We start from the raw sequence: 20,068 nt of genomic DNA on the forward strand, positions 1-20,068 counted from the left end.
TCTTCTAATTTTTATACAATCATGCATCCATTCCGCCCTCCTTTTGGTGTCCCCGCTAGACCCGCAAACCCGAACTCAACCCAACCGCAAACCCCATACAACCTTCAAGACATGGACCCGAGCTTTTTAACTTACGCGGCTTACTTGAGTGGCGCCCCTCCGTTTGTTCCTCCCACTTTCGGCTATGGTCAAGCCGGCGGGTCTCAACCGTCACAACCCGAAGCCGAACCCGATGTGGAAGTCGTACCGAAGACGCAACCCGAACCGGTGCAAGAAACATCGAAACGCGGCAAAAGGTCGCATAAGAAGAAGGATAAGGACGCACCGCGGCGTACAAAAAATATAATCAAATGGACGAAGGAAGAGGAATACGCGTTGACTCGGGCGTATGTCGACATTTCGGAGGACGAAGAGACCGGTAACTATTTTATATAAATATTATTTTACTTATTTTGTTAATTTATTTTTTAACAAACAACTTATTTTTTTTTTGTAGCAAACTTTCAAACGGGCCCGGTTTTTTGGGATAGGGTTCGTGCACGCTTCTTTAGCACGTGGGGTCAAGGCGAACATCGTGACAAAGACTCCATTTCTAGCAAATGGACCGACATCAACAACAAGTGTCATGGGTTCCAAGAAGTCTTCCAACGTAACTACGATAATCGGCCGAGCGGTGAAGGTGACGTGGGGGTTTTAACGAAGAGTTTAGAGGAGTTCGAGAGGACAAAAGGCCCTTTCACGTACTACAAGTGTTGGGAGCTACTTCGAAAAAGTCCAAAGTGGGCGGTAGTTAATCCAATGACGTCTAGTAGTAGACGTCGGGCTAAAAGGTCAAAAACATCATCCTCCGTTGACCCGTCAACTCCGACATCGGATGCCCGCAATGTTGATTTAAATGAGGCGGTGGACGAGGGCATTCAAGAAGAGTTGGTCCGACCCACCGGTAGAAGAAAGGGAACCGGGAAAAAAACGGTCGAGTCGTCTTCCGATCTCGAGTTAAAGGATGATTTCGAGGAGATGAACCGTCGTCTCCAAGACATTCGCGACCTCGGCCACCAACGTTATGAGATTATGAAGGAACGAGTGGCCGAAACAAAAAAATTTAACGAGATGCAAGAGGCGAGGCAAATGGAAAAGGACATCGAGTTTTTGTCCAAACCTATCGACCACCTACAAGGCGATGCGTTGATCCTTGCGCAAATGCGTCGCCAAAAAATTAAAGAAAAATATGGACTCTAGATCATGTTATTTTTTTATGTTTTTTTTTAATTTTTTTCAGCTTTTTTTCTGTTTTTTTTTATTTTTTTTATTTTTTTTCAAGTAATGTAATTTTATTTTTAAATTAATGAAGTTTTTTTTTATGTTTTAAATTAAAAAAAATAATTGGGAAATGATTGTAAAATGATTGAATGGGGGTTATGGCATAATGCCCCACTACACCACTTTTGCTATAATGCCCCTTTGCTGACTAGGACGCCACGTGTCGTATAATGCCTCATGGTGGGGGCATTATAAGCTTCTACCACTACACATGGTCTAAGGAGATCAAAATCAAGTGTAATTAATTTGAAAACGGGTTATACATGGGTTGATAAGTTGAGCACAAAAATGATATATTTATAAAAGAATGTCATGTTTGATAATTGATGGATTGACCTGTTTAATAAAATTATACATACTAACCATCATTTGCTTATGAAACGGTTTAGCATGGCCAGCCCTGAGGGTGGATGGGAGGACCACTGGTTAGGGTCCGATATTTTTAAGGACACGTTATTTAAAAAAAAATCCGACATGTATGTGTAAAAAAATAAATTAATATGGTATACTCATACAAACACCAACATAGGTCCACTTACAAAACTATTTTTATGATTTAGATTAGTTATTAATCTATTGACACTAGATTTAGACCTTTAGTGAGTCGAATACCCAAATTTATCAAGGCTTAAGTACATGTTAGCTCAATTGCCATTCATACTTTCAGTCTTTATCCACTAATAAAAATGATATACACCTAAACATGAATCTAGAGATAGATCAGTATAAGAATCGTGACATGTTAAAAAATAATTAAAAAGTCAAGGACACGCATTAACTTACATTTTTCCCACTATTATTCTTGCAAAACAGGAATACAGTTAAGACCGTGAGGTATGGTGGGGCTTGGGTTGGAGCATTAGTTGACACATGGAATTTTAAAACTCAAGTCTTCAACCCACTTTAAAGGGGGTATGGTGGGCATGGCTTAACTGGTGTGGCCAAGCCACATTAGCTTTTTTTTTTAATATATATATATATATATATATATATATATTTATAACCAAAAACTACATAAACATATAACATAATTATTAAAATAAACATACAAAATAATTATCAAAATGGAAAACTATCATTCTTCGTCGTCTTCGTCGGTTTCGAACCCAGGAATCCTTGAAACATGTTCCACCAAATCAGATCGAAGGTTGTGATGTATATCCCTTGACCACCACCGTCTCTTCCTCATCGTCTTCGTCTTCCACGATAGCTTTCACCACGCCGCGATCGTTTGTAGAAATATTTCCGCACCATCGTCAGATGATGATGATGATTCACTATAACTTGAATAACTCATGTCAAGATTGTGTTTTATGTGTTTGATATTGTATGAGAAAAATGTTAAATGTGGTAAGTATTTATAAAGGAAAAAACAATTTTTTTTTAAATAGCCCCCAACGGCTAGTTTGAATGGTCCTCACAACCCGCCATGTCAGTTTGCTCCCCCGCCCCACGCCCGGCTTGAAACCCAAGCCCCAAGGGCCACGCCCAACCCAAGCCCACCCGGGGTGGTGGCTTGGGCGTTTTTCCCCAACCTACACCCCAACCCAAACTCCATACCCCATGCCCTAATTAACCGTCTTTAACTTTTCTTAATAACTATTTCTAGATTTTCTAGGATAGATGCATTAAACATGCACTTTGCATGATCTAAACTCACAGTATTAATAAAAGAGACACGGACATGCCTTAACTTACATTTTTTCCACTATTTTTTTAGACTGCGGTTTTATAAATATATTCTTGCAAAAAAGAATACAACTAATTAACCGTTTCTATAACAATTTCTGAATTTTCTAGAATAGATACATCAAAACTTGCACTTTACATGAATTAAATTTTCAATATTTAGGTTGTGAAGCACATACTTAAGCACCACGACTCTTACTATTTTTTTAATAACCCTAATCTAATTCTAGTATATTCCAATCAAAAACTATTTCACGTTTCAAACGAGGCTAGAATCCAAATAACCTCATGAATGAAAGGCATACACCTATCCAGACAAGTTGGTCTAGTGATTAGTGTTAGAAATAACCTGTTGATGTGGCCTTACGGATCATTCTGTAACATTACCAATATGACATAATTAATCCCTGACAATTACTTGATGGTAGTAATTGTAATTATTGATTAGTTTAAGGGGCAATTATAATTTCCCTTTAGGTACCTTTAATAGAGAATGTAAAGAGTTTTCATAACCTACTATCACTTATGATCATTATATATTGATCATTGGTATTGATAAAAAGGTATGAAAAACTCCTTAAGAACACCAACACTAAAATTCTCTCTAAGGTGATCCATCAACCCAAGGTACCATAACGGGAATCATGGCCTTATCTTCGTCTTCAAAGATGACCACTCCCACAAGTAAGTGTCTCTAACTTGGTATCTATATTTACGTTATGATTGAATAAACATGATTACGTTCTATATTTTGACCCATGTTTATAGATATAATCAACATGTGGTATCAGAGCAATGTTAATTATATCAGGTTGATCATATAAATCGATTTGTTGCCATGTTTTATGTGACATGATCTTCTGACCTGCAAGTTGATTTAGAAATTAAATCATGTAAGTCAATTTGTTAATAATATCACGAGCTCTTTTGAACAATTCAAATAACTGGCAATCATGATGTAATGGCTTTCTTATGGAAGTAAAATATATTCATTCTCAAATGTTTCATTCTGGCACTCTTGATAACCGAAAATATATGACATACAATCCAAAACAAAGAATTGTCTTTTTAACTATATTTACATCATCTTGAATTGCAATTGATGGTGATTTTAATTAGTGACATATTTTTAATTGTGTTTTGTCTATTGAGTTTCACAATACTCTATTGCAATTCTTTATTCAATGTGATTAATTAGTGAATTAATGATATATTAATTTTATATTTATGGTATATTAATTTTATAAATGCATGGATCAATTCTATTAATTCTCACGTAAATAATTTTAGTGTAAGCAATGTTTTAGTTGCATTTCATGAATTGAATGCATGAATCAATTCTATTAATTCTCACATAAATAATTGATTGGAATGATTTTTCTTATGAATTATTATATACTAATATGTATCTGTCTTCGTTCACGATTATGATTATTGGCAATTTTAGTTCATATATATGAACTATGTGTGTTAAACCTTAATTGATGGGTTTAGATTGCTATGATGTGTTTTATATACGGTTAATTGATCAGTCATTATATTTAAAATTTAGTGCCTTGCCTTATGTCGATGGCTATCAAAACTAAATTGTATATATTTGTTGGTGTGAATCCTATCTCCAATTTCGCATGGCTCATTTAATTTATTAAATTAATTAATTGACTTTTTTGTATGATCCAAAAAAAAATTCTATATTAAGCTTTCGCATGTGATATTTTGTATAAATTATTTCTGCATAAATTTTCGCATAACGTTTATACGAATTCGCATGCCTTATGTTAACTTTTGGAAGCCTTATTTTATTTGGTTTCGTATGACCATAACTTGCGAATGGCCCAACTTTAATTTATGTCATTTTATGTTATTATGTGTATTATTGGATAATGAACCCAACAACTAATTGTTTAATGACATACATAATGAATTATTAGCCTAATTTACATAAATATTTCATTTCTAGCCCAAAGGTGTTATGTTATATTTATGTGTTTTACCTTATTGTGTATGTATGTTCATCATAATACACGAATTTTGGTCAAAGCCAAAGCGAAGCTAGAGTTCATGTAGAACATTGAGACAGTCTATATTTATGTGTGTTCATAATATGTGAATTTTGGTCAAAGCCAAAGCGAAGCCAGAGTTCATGTAGAACACTAAAGACGGTCTATTATTTATATCGTTCATAATGCTGAATTTTGGTGAAGCCAAAGCAAAGCCAAAATTTAGGTAGAACATTAAGCTGAGATTTATTATTTTATATCGTTCATAATGCGTGAATTTTGGTCAAAGCCAAAGCGAAGCCAAAATTCAGGCAGAACATTAAGTTGGTTTTATTTATTTATGTTCATAATACATGAAATTTGGTCAAAGCCAAAGCGAAGCCAAATTTCATGTAGAACAATAAGTCAGTCTATTATGTATGTTCATAATGCATAAATTTTGGTCAAAGCCAAAGCGAAGCCAGATTTATTATAGGACATCAAGACAATTTGTTATTTATGTACGTTCATAATGTCTGAATTTTGGTCAAAGCCAAAGCAAAGCCAAAATTCAGGTAGAATCTTAAATTAGTCTGTTATTTTGGTGTTATAGTAGACTATATCTTCAATATAATAATTTGTGTGTGCCTTACTTGATTACCCCATAATGTAAATCACTCCAAGCTTCTTCTTAGGTTTGTATCTCATCTATTTCATCCACTCTAATTTCAAAACCTAAAATGTTTTGCTTACTAAAGAGTTTCTACAAAATTTGCTCTTGTTATTTTGTTGATTATTTCTTAAGATATGATAATCCTACTGCTCTTTTCTGATAAAAGTTTTACAGAAGACAACTAGAGTATGACTAGTGGGATAAGTCAACCATTATATCTTTTATGATAATCAAGAACTAACTTAATTATTGCTATCATGTGAGCTATTATAGATTCTAAATTTCCGAAGACTAATTTGTTTTCTTTGGAAGAATCAAAATAACTCCTAAGATGCATGCATTACTCTAGATTCTTACTAAAAAGTTAGTGGCATATGCGAGTACATCATGGTGTACAATACCATGACCCATAATTTAAAGGTTTACACATGGAAATCAGTACACTTTTCCGGTGCATTACATATAACTTTTCCACCAATACCATAAGTTGCCTTAAGAATCAACTATACCACTCAAGAGTACCAAAGGAAAATGAGTGTGTTGATTAGCAGCATATGTACAGGAAAAGGAATGCATAAAACTGGAAAATTAGATGTTGTTCATCTCACCACCACTAAACCTTAAAGGAGGATACTTTTAAGATTCAGCGATAGTGTACAAGTACTATTTCCAGCTATAAGTTTCTTCAAAAGGAAAGTCTCGCTGCAAATTTGTGTCATTAAACCAGGCATGAGCATCGAGACTATCCATTATTCAATGGAACAGCTGGCTAAGATAAGTAGTCAGAAATTTATGATATTTAAGTCTGCTAATGATGATATTCCAATCAACACATGACGAGTTGACTCTAGTTCTTTGTGTTTCCTTACCAGAAATCAACAAATAATTAATATGAGAGTTAGTGGCAAAATTTTATGTTAAGACTATAAGAACCATAATAAACTGCTTTATAATTAGGCTTTATGATACCTTATATATTCTGTAGATTATTCAGAATTTAGTATCAATATGAAAGCTACATTATGACAGTTGTGAGGTTTGCATGGTTAAAACAAAGTCACTCTTACCTTAAACTCTCATATTATTTGTCATCTCAATCTGGATAGAAACCTTATAAGATAGCACTAGATGATGCTACACTTTTTCACAACCTTTTGTTATCATGAAAATGAAAATTTAACAAAAGAAAAATGAGACTTACAAATTCCATCCATTAAGACCAAATTTCATGAGAAATCATGACTAGGTTAATGAAGGATGAAATATTATCAAATCTCATTCTTAGTGACTTATGAGCATGTGTTATAAGCCTTAATATTTAAATGGCTAAGGGAATAAATTAAGTTCCATTAGAAGTTATATTTCATTGGAACTTATCCCAAAATGGAATATTCAGACATAATTAATTTATCATAATATTTACTTGTATTTAATATGTCTTATATGAATAAAGATATTAAAGAAATTAATTCATGTATACTATGATTCCTTCTAAATATTTCCTCAAATATTTTATAGCATCTGGACATTAAGGAAATCAAGTCTAACATATATGAAAGGTTCCCACAACACGTACATCACTGAAACTCATCTTGTAGCATTCCTAGAGATCTAAAAGGTTAGTGGGAGCATTAAGTGTCTTTATCTTAACTTGCGAGAGTTGCAAGAGGTAGGGGAGTGAATGCTTGTTGTTACATCAATTTGTACCTCTTGTACAAGACCCTTCTCCTTCACAACTTTTCTCTTTAAGAATATACTGCTACTTTAACAAAAGTTTCATTGTTGCTTAGACGTGGGCACAATCAGATTTCTTGCCATAATTGGAATCCTCAAACAGAGAAACTACAAGGAGTAACTTCATTAATTTGTTACTCTATTAGAATTTATTGGTCTCTTAATGTTGACCATAAGCATGCTAAATTGTTAAAGATTTCTAAGTCAGTGGGAGCAGTAATAGTCCTTATCAGGACTTGCAAGAAGTACAAGAGGCGGAGGAAAGAGACTTATTAATTTTTACTCTGATTACACCTCTTGTACACTGTCGCGACCCCCGACCCACCCTGGACGGAATCGGGAGCCGCGAGCAGTCCCAGTGGTACCCGTGGTATTTACTTTATGCGACAGCGGAAGTCTTTAATTAACAGGATCTTTTCACCGGAAAATACTTGTTTAGTATATTACATAAAGTTTAAGGGATAAAATCCAAAATTTACAATAAGTTGATTTCACACAGAAATCTTTATTTTTCCAAAACATGTTTTATTTATTTACAATGAGCCACTTCCCTGAGCTTGATAGTGCTTTACTGCACTTTTCCTGGATCACACAGATCACCTGAAACATGTTTGAAAAATGTTTTGTCAGCGGGGAAATACTGAGTGAATCATTCCATTTTCTAAAACGACCCGTTAGTTGTAAATTACAGTATTAAGAGCGATTACAATGTTTCTATCAACCAATTATCAAGAATGGGTATTTGTCACTCGACCGGATCTGTGACTGTGGTCATACCACTATTGGGTCCCGTCGCCCCAATAGTGACGGTTTACTCACACAGAGTAGTAATCACTCACATAGAGTGATACTCACTCACATAGAGTGATAAAATAGTAATGTGCACAATACCCCACATACCGGCTGTAATTTGGTGATTACAAAGACTTAATCCCTGTAATTATAACCTTGAAAATAATTTTGAGGTATTGTAATACTTACTCACAAACTGTGAGAAAACAGTTAAAAAGAAGAATGACTCACATTGCAGATTAACGAGCAAATAGATAAGCCTACTGATTAGCCTTGATTAAACCTAATTTAACACAATGCACACACAGGCAGGTTAGTAACTAATACAGCAATTACGTCAATTCACGAGATTAAACCTTCACAACGATTAATCAGTGCAATACTCGGTAATTCAATCGGATTCACAACGAACAATAGAGCATAGTCCGAATTCGAACAGCACTCTAATATTCAAGTCGAAATCACGATGAATAATCAAAGTACAAGCTCAATTTGAGCAGCACTCGGACAATCGTTGGATAGTTATAATCGATCGGACGTTGAATCGTAATAGCAATCGAGTTATTACCCTGATTGCGGCAGCACTTTGTGATCGGTGTGTGTTTTGTGTGAACGATATTCGCTATAACTCGATGGTTACAGAGAATTTGGACGTCGAATGAACACCAAAATTCAAGTGCCAACGTCCCCTATTTATATCTGAAAAATGTGCTCCCTCGCGTGTCGCGACAGGGAAACCTGGTCCTGTCGCGTGGCGCGACGGGTTACATTCTAGGCTAGGTTAGGTTCGTGTCCCAGTAGCTTGGATGAGTTGTTAATCAAACGAATTTTTACTTCTCCAGCAAGTTTAGAGGATAAACATCCACTAGGGTTTAACCCCCCTGAGTTTTAGGGGCCCTGATCCTGATTCCGATTGTTATGAAAATTTTAGGGTTTATGCGGAATCACTTGGGTTTCTTAATTAGGGTTTCCTTAATAGCTAATTACCATCCTAATTATGGATTTTAGTGGCAGTTGTTACATCCTCCCCACCTTGAGAAAAATCTCGTCCTCGAGATTTATGGGAATAAATGAGGATATTTGCGCTTCATTTCTGATTCTAGCTCCCAAGTGTATTCTGGTCCTCTCCTTGAATTCCATTTGACTTTGACCAACACCAGTCGTTTGTGTTTGAGAAATTTGACTTTTCTATCTTCGATCTGTAGTGGTTTCTTTATAAACTTCAACTTTTCGTTCACCTCTACATCTTGAAGAGGTACTATCAGGGACTCATCTGATAGACATTTCTTGAGATTAGATACATGAAATACATCATGTACTCCAGCTAATTCTTCTGGTAGTTGTAAACGATAAGCAACTAGTCCTATTCGTTGGCTTATTGGAAATGGTCCTACGTATCTGGGACTCAGCTTTCCTTTCTTACCGAATCGTACTACTCCTTTCCAAGGAGAAACTTTTAAAAGTACTTTATCTCCGACTTGAAATTCTAAAGGCTTGCGACGATTGTCTGCATAGCTTTTCTGACGATCTCGAGCTGTTTTCAGTCTTTCCTTGATCTGAGTTATCTTGTCAGTAGTTTCTTGTACAATTTCAGAACCTGATAATTGACTTTCTCCTATTTCTGCCCAACATACTGGGGTTCTACACTTGCGTCCATACAGTGCTTCGAATGGTGCAGCTTCGATGCTTGAATGATAACTATTGTTATAGGAGAATTCAATTAATGGTAAATGGCTATCCCAATTACCACCAAAGTCAATTACACATGCTCGGAGCATGTCTTCTAGAGTTTGTATTGTCCTTTCACTCTGTCCGTCTGTTTGTGGATGATATGCGGTACTTAGATTTAGTCGAGTTCCCATTGCTTTCTGAAAACTTGTCCAGAAATGAGAAGTAAAACGACTATCTCTATCCGATACAATGGAGAGCGGGACTCCATGTAGGGATACTACTTCGTCCACGTACAGTTGTGCTAACCTTTCCATGCTAAAGGTTTCTTTCATTGGTAGGAAATGAGCTAATTTGGTTAATCGATCGACAATTACCCAAATAGCATCATTACCTTTTCTGGTTCTGGGTAACTTGGTAACAAAATCCATTGTTATGAGTTCCCATTTCCATACAGGCATTTCTAATTGTTGTAGTAGTCCTGAAGGTTTCTGGTGTTCAGCTTTAACTTGTGAACAAGTTAAGCACTTGGATACGTATTCGGCTATATCCTTTTTCATTCCTATCCACCAGAAATTATTCCTTAAATCTTGATACATTTTATTGTTTCCTGGGTGCATGGTATACCTAGATTTATGAGCTTCTTCTAAAATCTTATTTCTTAACTCTCCTTGCTTAGGTACCCAAATTCGTTTCTTATGGAATTTCCAAATTCCATCATTTCCTTGTTCTAGTTCTTTTAGGTAACCTTTCATTCCTTCAGCATCATCTTTGATTGCTGTTTTCTGAACTTCTTTGATTTGTGCCATTAAATCTATTTGTAGATTTAACCTTAGAGCACGGACTCGTTTCTGTTTCTCATGGTACTTACGACTTAAGGCATCGGCAACTACATTTGCCTTTCCTTCGTGATATTGAATATCACAGTCGTAATCGCTCAGCATCTCCATCCATCTTCTTTGCCTCATGTTTAACTCTTTTTGCCCAAATATATATCTTAAACTCTTATGATCTGTATAAACAGTAAACTTACTTCCATACAGATAATGTCTCCATATCTTAAGGGCAAAAATTATGGCTCCTAATTCTAGATCATGAGTCGTATAATTTTCTTCGTGCTTTTTCAATTGTCTAGAAGCATATGCAATTACCTTCTTGCATTGCATTAACACACATCCATAGCCTAATTTTGAAGCATCACAATATACTTCAAAGTTTTCTGTTCCTTCGGGTAAAGCTAAGATTGGTGCATTCGTCAATCTATGCTTTAAAATCTTAAAAGCTTCTTCTTGTCTAAGTCCCCATTCAAACTTAGCAGCTTTACAGGTTAACTTAGTTAATGGTACGGCTATCCTAGAAAAATCTTTGATAAATCGTCTATAGTATCCAGCTAAGCCTAGAAAACTTCTTATCTCCATAGCTGTTTGTGGGACTTTCCACTTTGTAATTGCTTCTATCTTAGCAGGATCTACATGGATACCTTCATGATTTACCACATGACCTAAGAATTGTACTTCTTGCAGCAAAAATTCACATTTCGAGAATTTGGCATAAAGCCTTTCTTTTCTTAACAAAGTTAAGAGAACGTGTAAAGTGTTCACAATGTTCTTTTTGGCTTTTGGAGTAAATAAGTATATCGTCGATGAAAACGATCACAAATTTATCCAAGTATGGTTTACAGACTCGATTCATCATGTCCATGAATGCTGCTGGGGCATTCGTTAATCCAAAGGGCATGACTGTAAACTCATAATGACCATACCTAGTTCTAAAAGCAGTTTTAGGTATGTCTTCTTCTTGCACTTTCAATTGATGGTATCCGGATCTTAAATCTATCTTTGAGAAGTACCTAGCTCCTTGTAGTTGATCAAAAAGATCATCAATCCTAGGTAATGGGTATCGATTCTTAACCGTAACTTTATTCAATTCTCTATAATCGATACACATTCTCATTGATCCATCTTTCTTTTTCACAAACAACACTGGTGCACCCTAAGGGGATGAACTTGGTTGTATGAATCCTTTGCTTAATAATTCATCTAATTGCTTTTTCAATTCTAGCATTTCGGTAGGTGCTAATCTATATGGTGCTTTGGCTATTGGTGCAGTACCTGGAATTAAATGAATTCTAAATTCTACTTCTCTATCAGATGGTAATCCAGGTAATTCTTCTGGAAAAACGTCTGGGTATTCTGAGACTACGGGGATGTCCTGGAGTTTCTTATCTTTAGTGTTAATGATTACGGAAATCATATACACCATTTCCTGTTTTCTTGAATAACTAGCCAATTTCATTACTGATATGAATTTCAATGGCTTTCGAGGTTTATTTCCAGTAATCAAAATTACTTCTCCTGTAGGGGTTTGAATTTCTACGGCATTCTTATCACATAGGATTCGAGCATGGTTGGCTACTAACCAATCCATTGTTAGTACCACATCGAATCCAGCTAAATTTATTGGTATCAGATTTGCAGAAAACTTATGGCCTAATAATTCTATTTTTCCTTCTTGCCAGATTTTATCTATGTTCACAGAATTTCCTTCTGCGGTTTCAACTGTGAAAATTTGCCTAAGAGTGGTTAATGGTATCTTAAGAGCTTGACAAAATGAAGTATTAATAAAACTTTGGTTCGCACCAGAGTCAAATAATACTTTTGCAAATACGTCATGTACTAGGAACGTACCAGCTATCACATCCGGAATGAGTTCGGCCTCTTGAGTGGTCAGCTGGAATGCCCGCGCATTTCTCTTGGTTGCTCCTTCAGCTGGTTTGGTTTGGTTGGCTACAAGTTTAGCTAATTTAGGACATTCAAATTGGAAATGACCTCTTTCTCTGCAATTATAGCAAATTCTTGTTTTCTTCCTGCAGTCTTCTTCCCGATGTCCTTTCGTTTTGCAAAAATTGCAAACTATATTGCATTGTCCATAACGCTTCTTTTTGCAATTTCTGCAGAAAGGAGGTGATGAGGATTGCCCCGTTCCTCTTTTCTTGGTATTACCCACACGAAATCCTTGGGTAATCTTTTGAGCTAATTCTTTCTTGCGGTCTTCCTCTCTTGTGCGTACTAATTCATCCGTCAGGGTGTTAGCTAATTCTACCGCATCGTCAATGGTACGAGGTCTCGCAGCTTTAACGATGTTTCGGATTTCACTAATTAACCCCCAGATGTAACGAGAGATAAGTACCGGTTTTGGCGAAGCCAGTGTTGGCACTACCCTTGCGTATTCAAAGAATGTCGAAGTATAGCCCCGGCAATCTACCCCTGTCATACGGTGACTTAGGAATTTGTTTGCCATTTGGTCTTTTTCATATTCGGGACAGAATTTTCTCTCTACAAGACTCTTAAATTCTTCCCAACTCATAGCATAGGCTATCCTTCTTCCTTTTGCCTGGAGGACCGTGTTCCACCATTCTAGTGCTCCTTCTTTGAACAGATTTGATGCATACATCACTTGATCCTCTTTGGCACATTTGCTTATTGCAATTACTGCCTCGGTTTTCTCTAACCAACGCAGTGTTGCAGTTGCCCCTTCATTACCTACAAATTCTGCGGGTTTGCAAGCAAGAAATTCTTTGTAAGTGCAACCAGGCGTTGCAGTTTTTATTCTCTTAGGGAGTGGGGCCTGTTGCGGATCATGATCATCATGATTGCCGCCTCCATTTATGCTGTTACTGCCGTTATCTTCTGGAATACGTTTACTAGGAATTAATTGTGGTTCGGCAGGTTTCTGAACAGCAGCTACAATTTCTGGAATAGCATTGGCTATCCCTTGGGTGATAAGGTGCTCAATATCTTGTCGGGTTATATATTGATCTTCCTGTTCTTGCTCAAATTGATTTACTTCATTAATTGGTTCATTGTTAGCGTTTTCCATCTGCTAATTAGTAGGAATTATTAGTGTCTAACTTAATAACAAATTTAGCACAGATGAACATATAAATTACTACAACATACAAACATAACCAAAATTGTCGATTTCTCGACTTTCATTTTGTTATTGTATATTGTATATGCCTCCGTACACACCATATCTTACAAGGTTTTATTACCCATTTTACAAAGTTTTTAAGTTACTTATTTACATCATTATACAGTACGGCTTCCTGTGGTTTAACTGACAGTTCTAGTAACGATGTTCCCTCTCATCGTACTTCCAAGTTAAATGCTCTCCCATTTCCCTGATCCTATTACCTGTACCTATCAGTTCTTCACCGAACTGACGAAGTTCAGCTAGGTTTTCATTACTCATGGGAGGATTCGGGATTGGTTCTGGATCGAATTGTGGAAGGAAACTATAAGGACTGTTGACTATGTTTTGGAATTGCCAGTCGTTTGTCCACCATTTCTCTAGTTCGCCTAGTGGTCGGGTGTGGATTAAAGGTTCAGGAATAGCTGGTGCTACGTTTAAGGGAAATTGGATTGTAGCCGGGTAAGGGTACAAGTTAGTGCGGATTGGGCTTATGACCTCACAGTTTTCTAAGAGACGGTCTATTTCGTCTTGGAACGTAATTTCTTCTGTTTGTTTAGAGCTTTCGCCAATCTCTATTCCCTTTTCTCTGGGGAGAGAGGATTCTCATAGTTTGCCTTGCGGACAAAGATTCCTTCTTCTAGGCTTACTGGGTTTCTAGAAGAAGATGCAATATCTAATTTGTGATAGATAGCAGACAGCTTTTGTTTACCCATACTGTAATTAACAAATAATCAGTTAATACAACAAATAATCACAGAATGATAACTAGTAGGATTAAGTATTTTGTCAAATACTTAATTCCGTAATAGGCTTAAATCAGTGGCTCGATCAGTGGCTCAATAGTTATCAATTATTGGTTATTAGCTCTGATACCACCTTCTGTCGCGACCCCCGACCCACCCTGGACGGAATCGGGAGCCGCGAGCAGTCCCAGTGGTACCCGTGGTATTTACTTTATGCGACAGCGGAAGTCTTTAATTAACAGGATCTTTTCACCGGAAAATACTTGTTTAGTATATTACATAAAGTTTAAGGGATAAAATCCAAAATTTACAATAAGTTGATTTCACACAGAAATCTTTATTTTTCCAAAACATGTTTTATTTATTTACAATGAGCCACTTCCCTGAGCTTGATAGTGCTTTACTGCACTTTTCCTGGATCACACAGATCACCTGAAACATGTTTGAAAAATGTTTTGTCAGCGGGGAAATACTGAGTGAATCATTCCATTTTCTAAAACGACCCGTTAGTTGTAAATTACAGTATTAAGAGCGATTACAATGTTTCTATCAACCAATTATCAAGAATGGGTATTTGTCACTCGACCGGATCTGTGACTGTGGTCATACCACTATTAGGTCCCGTCGCCCCAATAGTGACGGTTTACTCACACAGAGTAGTAATCACTCACATAGAGTGATACTCACTCACATAGAGTGATAAAATAGTAATGTGCACAATACCCCACATACCGGCTGTAATTTGGTGATTACAAAGACTTAATCTCTGTAATTATAACCTTGAAAATAATTTTGAGGTATTGTAATACTTACTCACAAACTGTGAGAAAACAGTTAAAAAGAAGAATGACTCACATTGCAGATTAACGAGCAAATAGATAAGCCTACTGATTAGCCTTGATTAAACCTAATTTAACACAATGCACACACAGGCAGGTTAGTAACTAATACAGCAATTATGTCAATTCACGAGATTAAACCTTCACAACGATTAATCAGTGCAATACTCGGTAATTCAATCGGATTCACAACGAATAACAGAGCATAGTCCGAATTCGAACAGCACTCTAATATTCAAGTCGAAATCACGATGAATAATCAAAGTACAAGCTCAATTTGAGCAGCACTCGGACAATCGTTGGATAGTTATAATCGATCGGACGTTGAATCGTAATAGCGATCGAGTTATTACCCTGATTGCGGCAGCACTTTGTGATCGGTGTGTGTTTTGTGTGAACGATATTCGCTATAACTCGATGGTTATAGAGAATTTGGACGTCGAATGAACACCAAAATTCAAGTGCCAACGTCCCCTATTTATATCTGAAAAATGTGCTCCCTCGCGTGTCGCGACAGGGAAACCTGGTCCTGTCGCGTGGCGCGACGGGTTACATTCTAGGCTAGGTTAGGTTCGTGTCCCAGTAGCTTGGATGAGTTGTTAATCAAACGAATTTTTACTTCTCCAGCAAGTTTAGAGGATAAACATCCACTAGGGTTTAACCCCCCTGAGTTTTAGGGGCCCTGATCCTGATTCCGATTGTTATGAAAATTTTAGGGTTTATGCGGAATCACTTGGGTTTCTTAATTAGGGTTTCCTTAATAGCTAATTACCATCGTAATTATAGATTTTAGTGGCAGTTGTTACATACACCATACTCCACCAACTCTTACACACTTAGAATCTTGAAAGCGATAGAAACTTAATCAAGAGTTAATCCATAAATCTGAAACTCATTATACAACCCAATAATCAACTACGGATGTCATATAGGTTTAACTTTGATGATTATGTATCCTACTTGACTGAAGTTGAAATGGATATTGGAAAGTTTACTGATTCTACCTTTCCTAATAAAGCCATTTGCGTTAATCAATTTTCTAAATGGAATAAAAATTATTTTAGTAAAATTAATTTTTTGTTTATAATAACGTTTGTAATCAAAGAATCATCTTACCTTTTTGCAAAAGTTTTCTTTGAGGATCATTGTTGTTCTAGTAGCTTATAATCTTTTGTAGCTACATTAAATGGATATTAAAACAACTTTCCCTAAACAAAGACTTACATGTTCAAAACAACCTGAAAGTTCTAAACTGAAAGGTCAAGAACACTTAGTTTCTAAGTCGATGAAATTCATATATGGGTTGAAGCAAACATCAAAATGTGACGAAATCTTAATGCAATTCTTTTCATCACGAATTAAGTGGATTTATGTGTACCAACCTCAGGATGAGTGGGAGCAATTAATGTAAACTTATCCTTATATAGATGACATTCTTTTGATAAGTATATGTTACATAAGTCAAATAATTTCTCACACATATTTTGATATAATGAATCTCGGAAATACCACTTACGTGAGAGATATCAAAATATACCGAGATAGACCCATTGGGGCATTAGTTTCATGCCATAAGCTTTACTCTAAAGTGGGTCCTTACATATGTAACAAACAATATTGCTCTAATTAAGAGGATAAAATGATAAATGAGATTACTTCCTTATTCTTCGTTAATTAGAAGCCTTACGAAGGTTCAAGTCTATACTCGTTTAGATATTGCTCACATTGATGAACATTAGACCACTATAGATTATTGTGAAGCATCTTACGATATCTTTTAGCAACGAGAAAGACTGTAAGACGAAGTGAGAACTCAAACAGGTTAATTACTTTTCCTTTGAATGTCAATTTCGGGGTATATCCTTACGTCAGCAGATATAATTGTCTCATGGAGGAGTCATAAGAAACTGATAAAACAACATAAATTATAATGACATAATATGTTGTTAATTAACAACGCAATTGTCACTAAGTGTTGTTGAAAACTTATCAGTAGACTCATAAACTTATGAACTCCATATAAATACTATATTGAAGACTTACTGTGAAAAGTCAGCTACCTTATTTCCTCGAACAGTAACAGTTCGAGAGGTGCTGCATTAAACTTCGATACAACATTATTGTTCGTTTATGAACAAGAAGAGGAAACTAATTATTTGTATCGAATACATTACATTCATGATATGCTTGCGGGTCCGATAACTAAGGTCTACACCCAAAGTCTTTTTAAGAGCTCATAATAAAGACGGGTTTTACTAAAGGCCTTACATAATAGCATATCGTACATGTGAATGATTAGTTATTATTTTTCCTCAATTATACAATTTGTTTGTCTATAAATACGTATGTGCACCTAATGACGTATAGACAAGAATTATACAAATTAATTTTTAAAGGGCTTACCTTAGTCATTTTGGTCTTAAATTTACGTATGTTTTGATTTGGGGTTGTAACATGATTAATGGGAGTCTTGAATTGAGAATAACTCAATGACTGTATTTTTCTTTTGCAATTTCAATTTGAAACATTGATTAATGTTTTAACTTGGCCAAACTTACTTATACTTATCACAAATGATCACTCGGCCAAGTGGGAGAATGTTAGAAATAACCCGTTGATGTGGCCTTATGGATCATTCTGTAACATTACCAATATGACATAACTAATCTCTGACAATTACTTGATGGTAGTAATTGTAATTATTGATTAGTTTAAGGGGCAATTATGATTTCCCTTTAGGTACCTTTAATAGAGAATGTAAAGAGTTTTCATAACCTACCATCACTTATGATCATTATATATTGATCATTGGTATTGATAAAAAGGTATGAAAAACTCCTTAAGAACACCAACACTAAAATTCTCTCTAAGGTGATCCATCAACCCAAGGTACCATAACGGGAATCATGGCCTTATCTTCGTCTTCAAAGATGACCACTCCCACAAGTAAGTGTCTCTAACTTGGTATCTATATTTACGTTATGATTGAATAAACATGATTACGTTCTATATTTTGACCCATGTTTATAGATATAATCAACAGTTAGTCATTTGGTTTCTCTTCTTGAAGTTCTAAGTTCAATGCCCACTTGCATCATTTGAAGGACAATGTTGGTGCCAATGAAGTTTAGAACTAGCTCTCTCTGGATGTCGATAATTCCAAACCTAGCCGAACCGGGGTTTACCGCAGTGGGCCTTCGGGAGGCGGGTTTTCACCAGAACTAGTGGCTTGGTGGCTCGGGTATGCATCAAACTCTAACCATTATGAAAGAGTGGATGCATTTACTCGATTGAGTACATCTCAGGATGCTTATTCGGAGATTTAGTTGATTTAAAAAAAAAAAAATGAAACACATACACCTTTGTCACTATGCGATTGCCTACGATGTTAACAATGACTACCTAGCAAAGTAATATTTATGTGTAGATTTCATATAATGATGATGATGATTTAAAAATTTGAATTAAAGGGGCTTTTGTGGTATAAAATGGTGATAATTTACCCCTACATTGGGTGGGGGTAGTAGGGTTTACTTTAATTAGTATTGAATTCAGACGATGGGGGTTGAGTAAAAGCATAATCAGTCACTTTCCCCCCGTTTTCCATGGGTTCCTCTGCATTTATTCCTGCCACCCAACTCATTTTTCTTTTCACTACTTTTTTCACCTTTGCCTTTTCATCAATTACCGCACAGTCCTTCTACTATTACACCTAAAATCACAATTCTATGTTAGTAATGGATATAGAATACAATATTCAAATGGATGCTGTTAAATTTACCATCCCTTTAGATCACTCGTATTGGGGCGGTATCTCACGCGAAATAAGGCCATGGCGTCCTATAGCGTCTGGCCACACCACTACGCCCGGTGCTATAGGTGAGAAAATTTCAATCCCGTGAAAAATATCACGTCATGCCCCTTCCTCCTCCACTCACACGCACATGGGCGTCTCTGAGAATTCATGTACCCTGTTCGAGTTTGAAAAGATGTATCATTCCGTAATGTTTTATTATTATTATTAATTATTTTTAAAATCAAATGGGTATTGGGCTTACTAAAGCTAATGTCAATCTTGGAGTTGGTATATGTATACTATTTAAAAAAAATAACATATATATCCGATTTTTTTATAAAAAACACGTGCCCCTCGAAATCACGGGCCCTGTGCGGTGGTCCTCCCCGCACACCCTCATCACCGCCCATGCACACACATATATATACATACATATGTATGTATAATTGAAGGGGTTATATAACCCCTTACCACTATACACTCTTGTGATATAAAGCCCCATAAAGACCCCCTATTGCACTTTTCGTAATTCGTCGCATAACGCCCACACCCCTAAAGGGCTTTATGACTACACATGACCTTAGGGATGGGAAAAAATCAGAGCTTGACGGCTATACTTGAAACCTGAAGCATTCAAGACGGGTATACTTGATATCCGACATGCATGGGACCTAGTATGGGATTGAAAAAAAAATATTTTGTGAGTATAGGATGGATATGATATTAAGTAATACTCAACCCAATTACATGAAACTATATATACCTGAAACAAATACCCAAAACGTTTAGCTTTCTATTTGATACTTTAGTAGCTTCATTTATCCATTTATCCATTATGAATTATCAACATATTGATGCAT

At 36.0% G+C, this 20,068-nt stretch overlaps 1 protein-coding gene across 1 annotated transcript in view; it reads left to right on the top strand.

Moving 5' to 3' along the window:
- The window catches only part of LOC118485773 (glutathione S-transferase T3-like), a 26,290-nt gene continuing 6,222 nt past the window's right edge, over positions 1 to 20,068 (top strand). Inside the window, exons 1-2 of the mRNA XM_035982220.1 lie at positions 1 to 418; positions 497 to 535. Coding sequence (XP_035838113.1) covers positions 22 to 418; positions 497 to 535 — 436 coding nt within the window. The 5' untranslated portion in view covers positions 1 to 21. The remainder of the gene's footprint in view (positions 419 to 496; positions 536 to 20,068) is intronic.

The sequence above is a fragment of the Helianthus annuus genome, chromosome 13 (assembly GCF_002127325.2).
Source record: "Helianthus annuus cultivar XRQ/B chromosome 13, HanXRQr2.0-SUNRISE, whole genome shotgun sequence".
Lineage (NCBI taxonomy): Eukaryota > Viridiplantae > Streptophyta > Magnoliopsida > Asterales > Asteraceae > Helianthus > Helianthus annuus.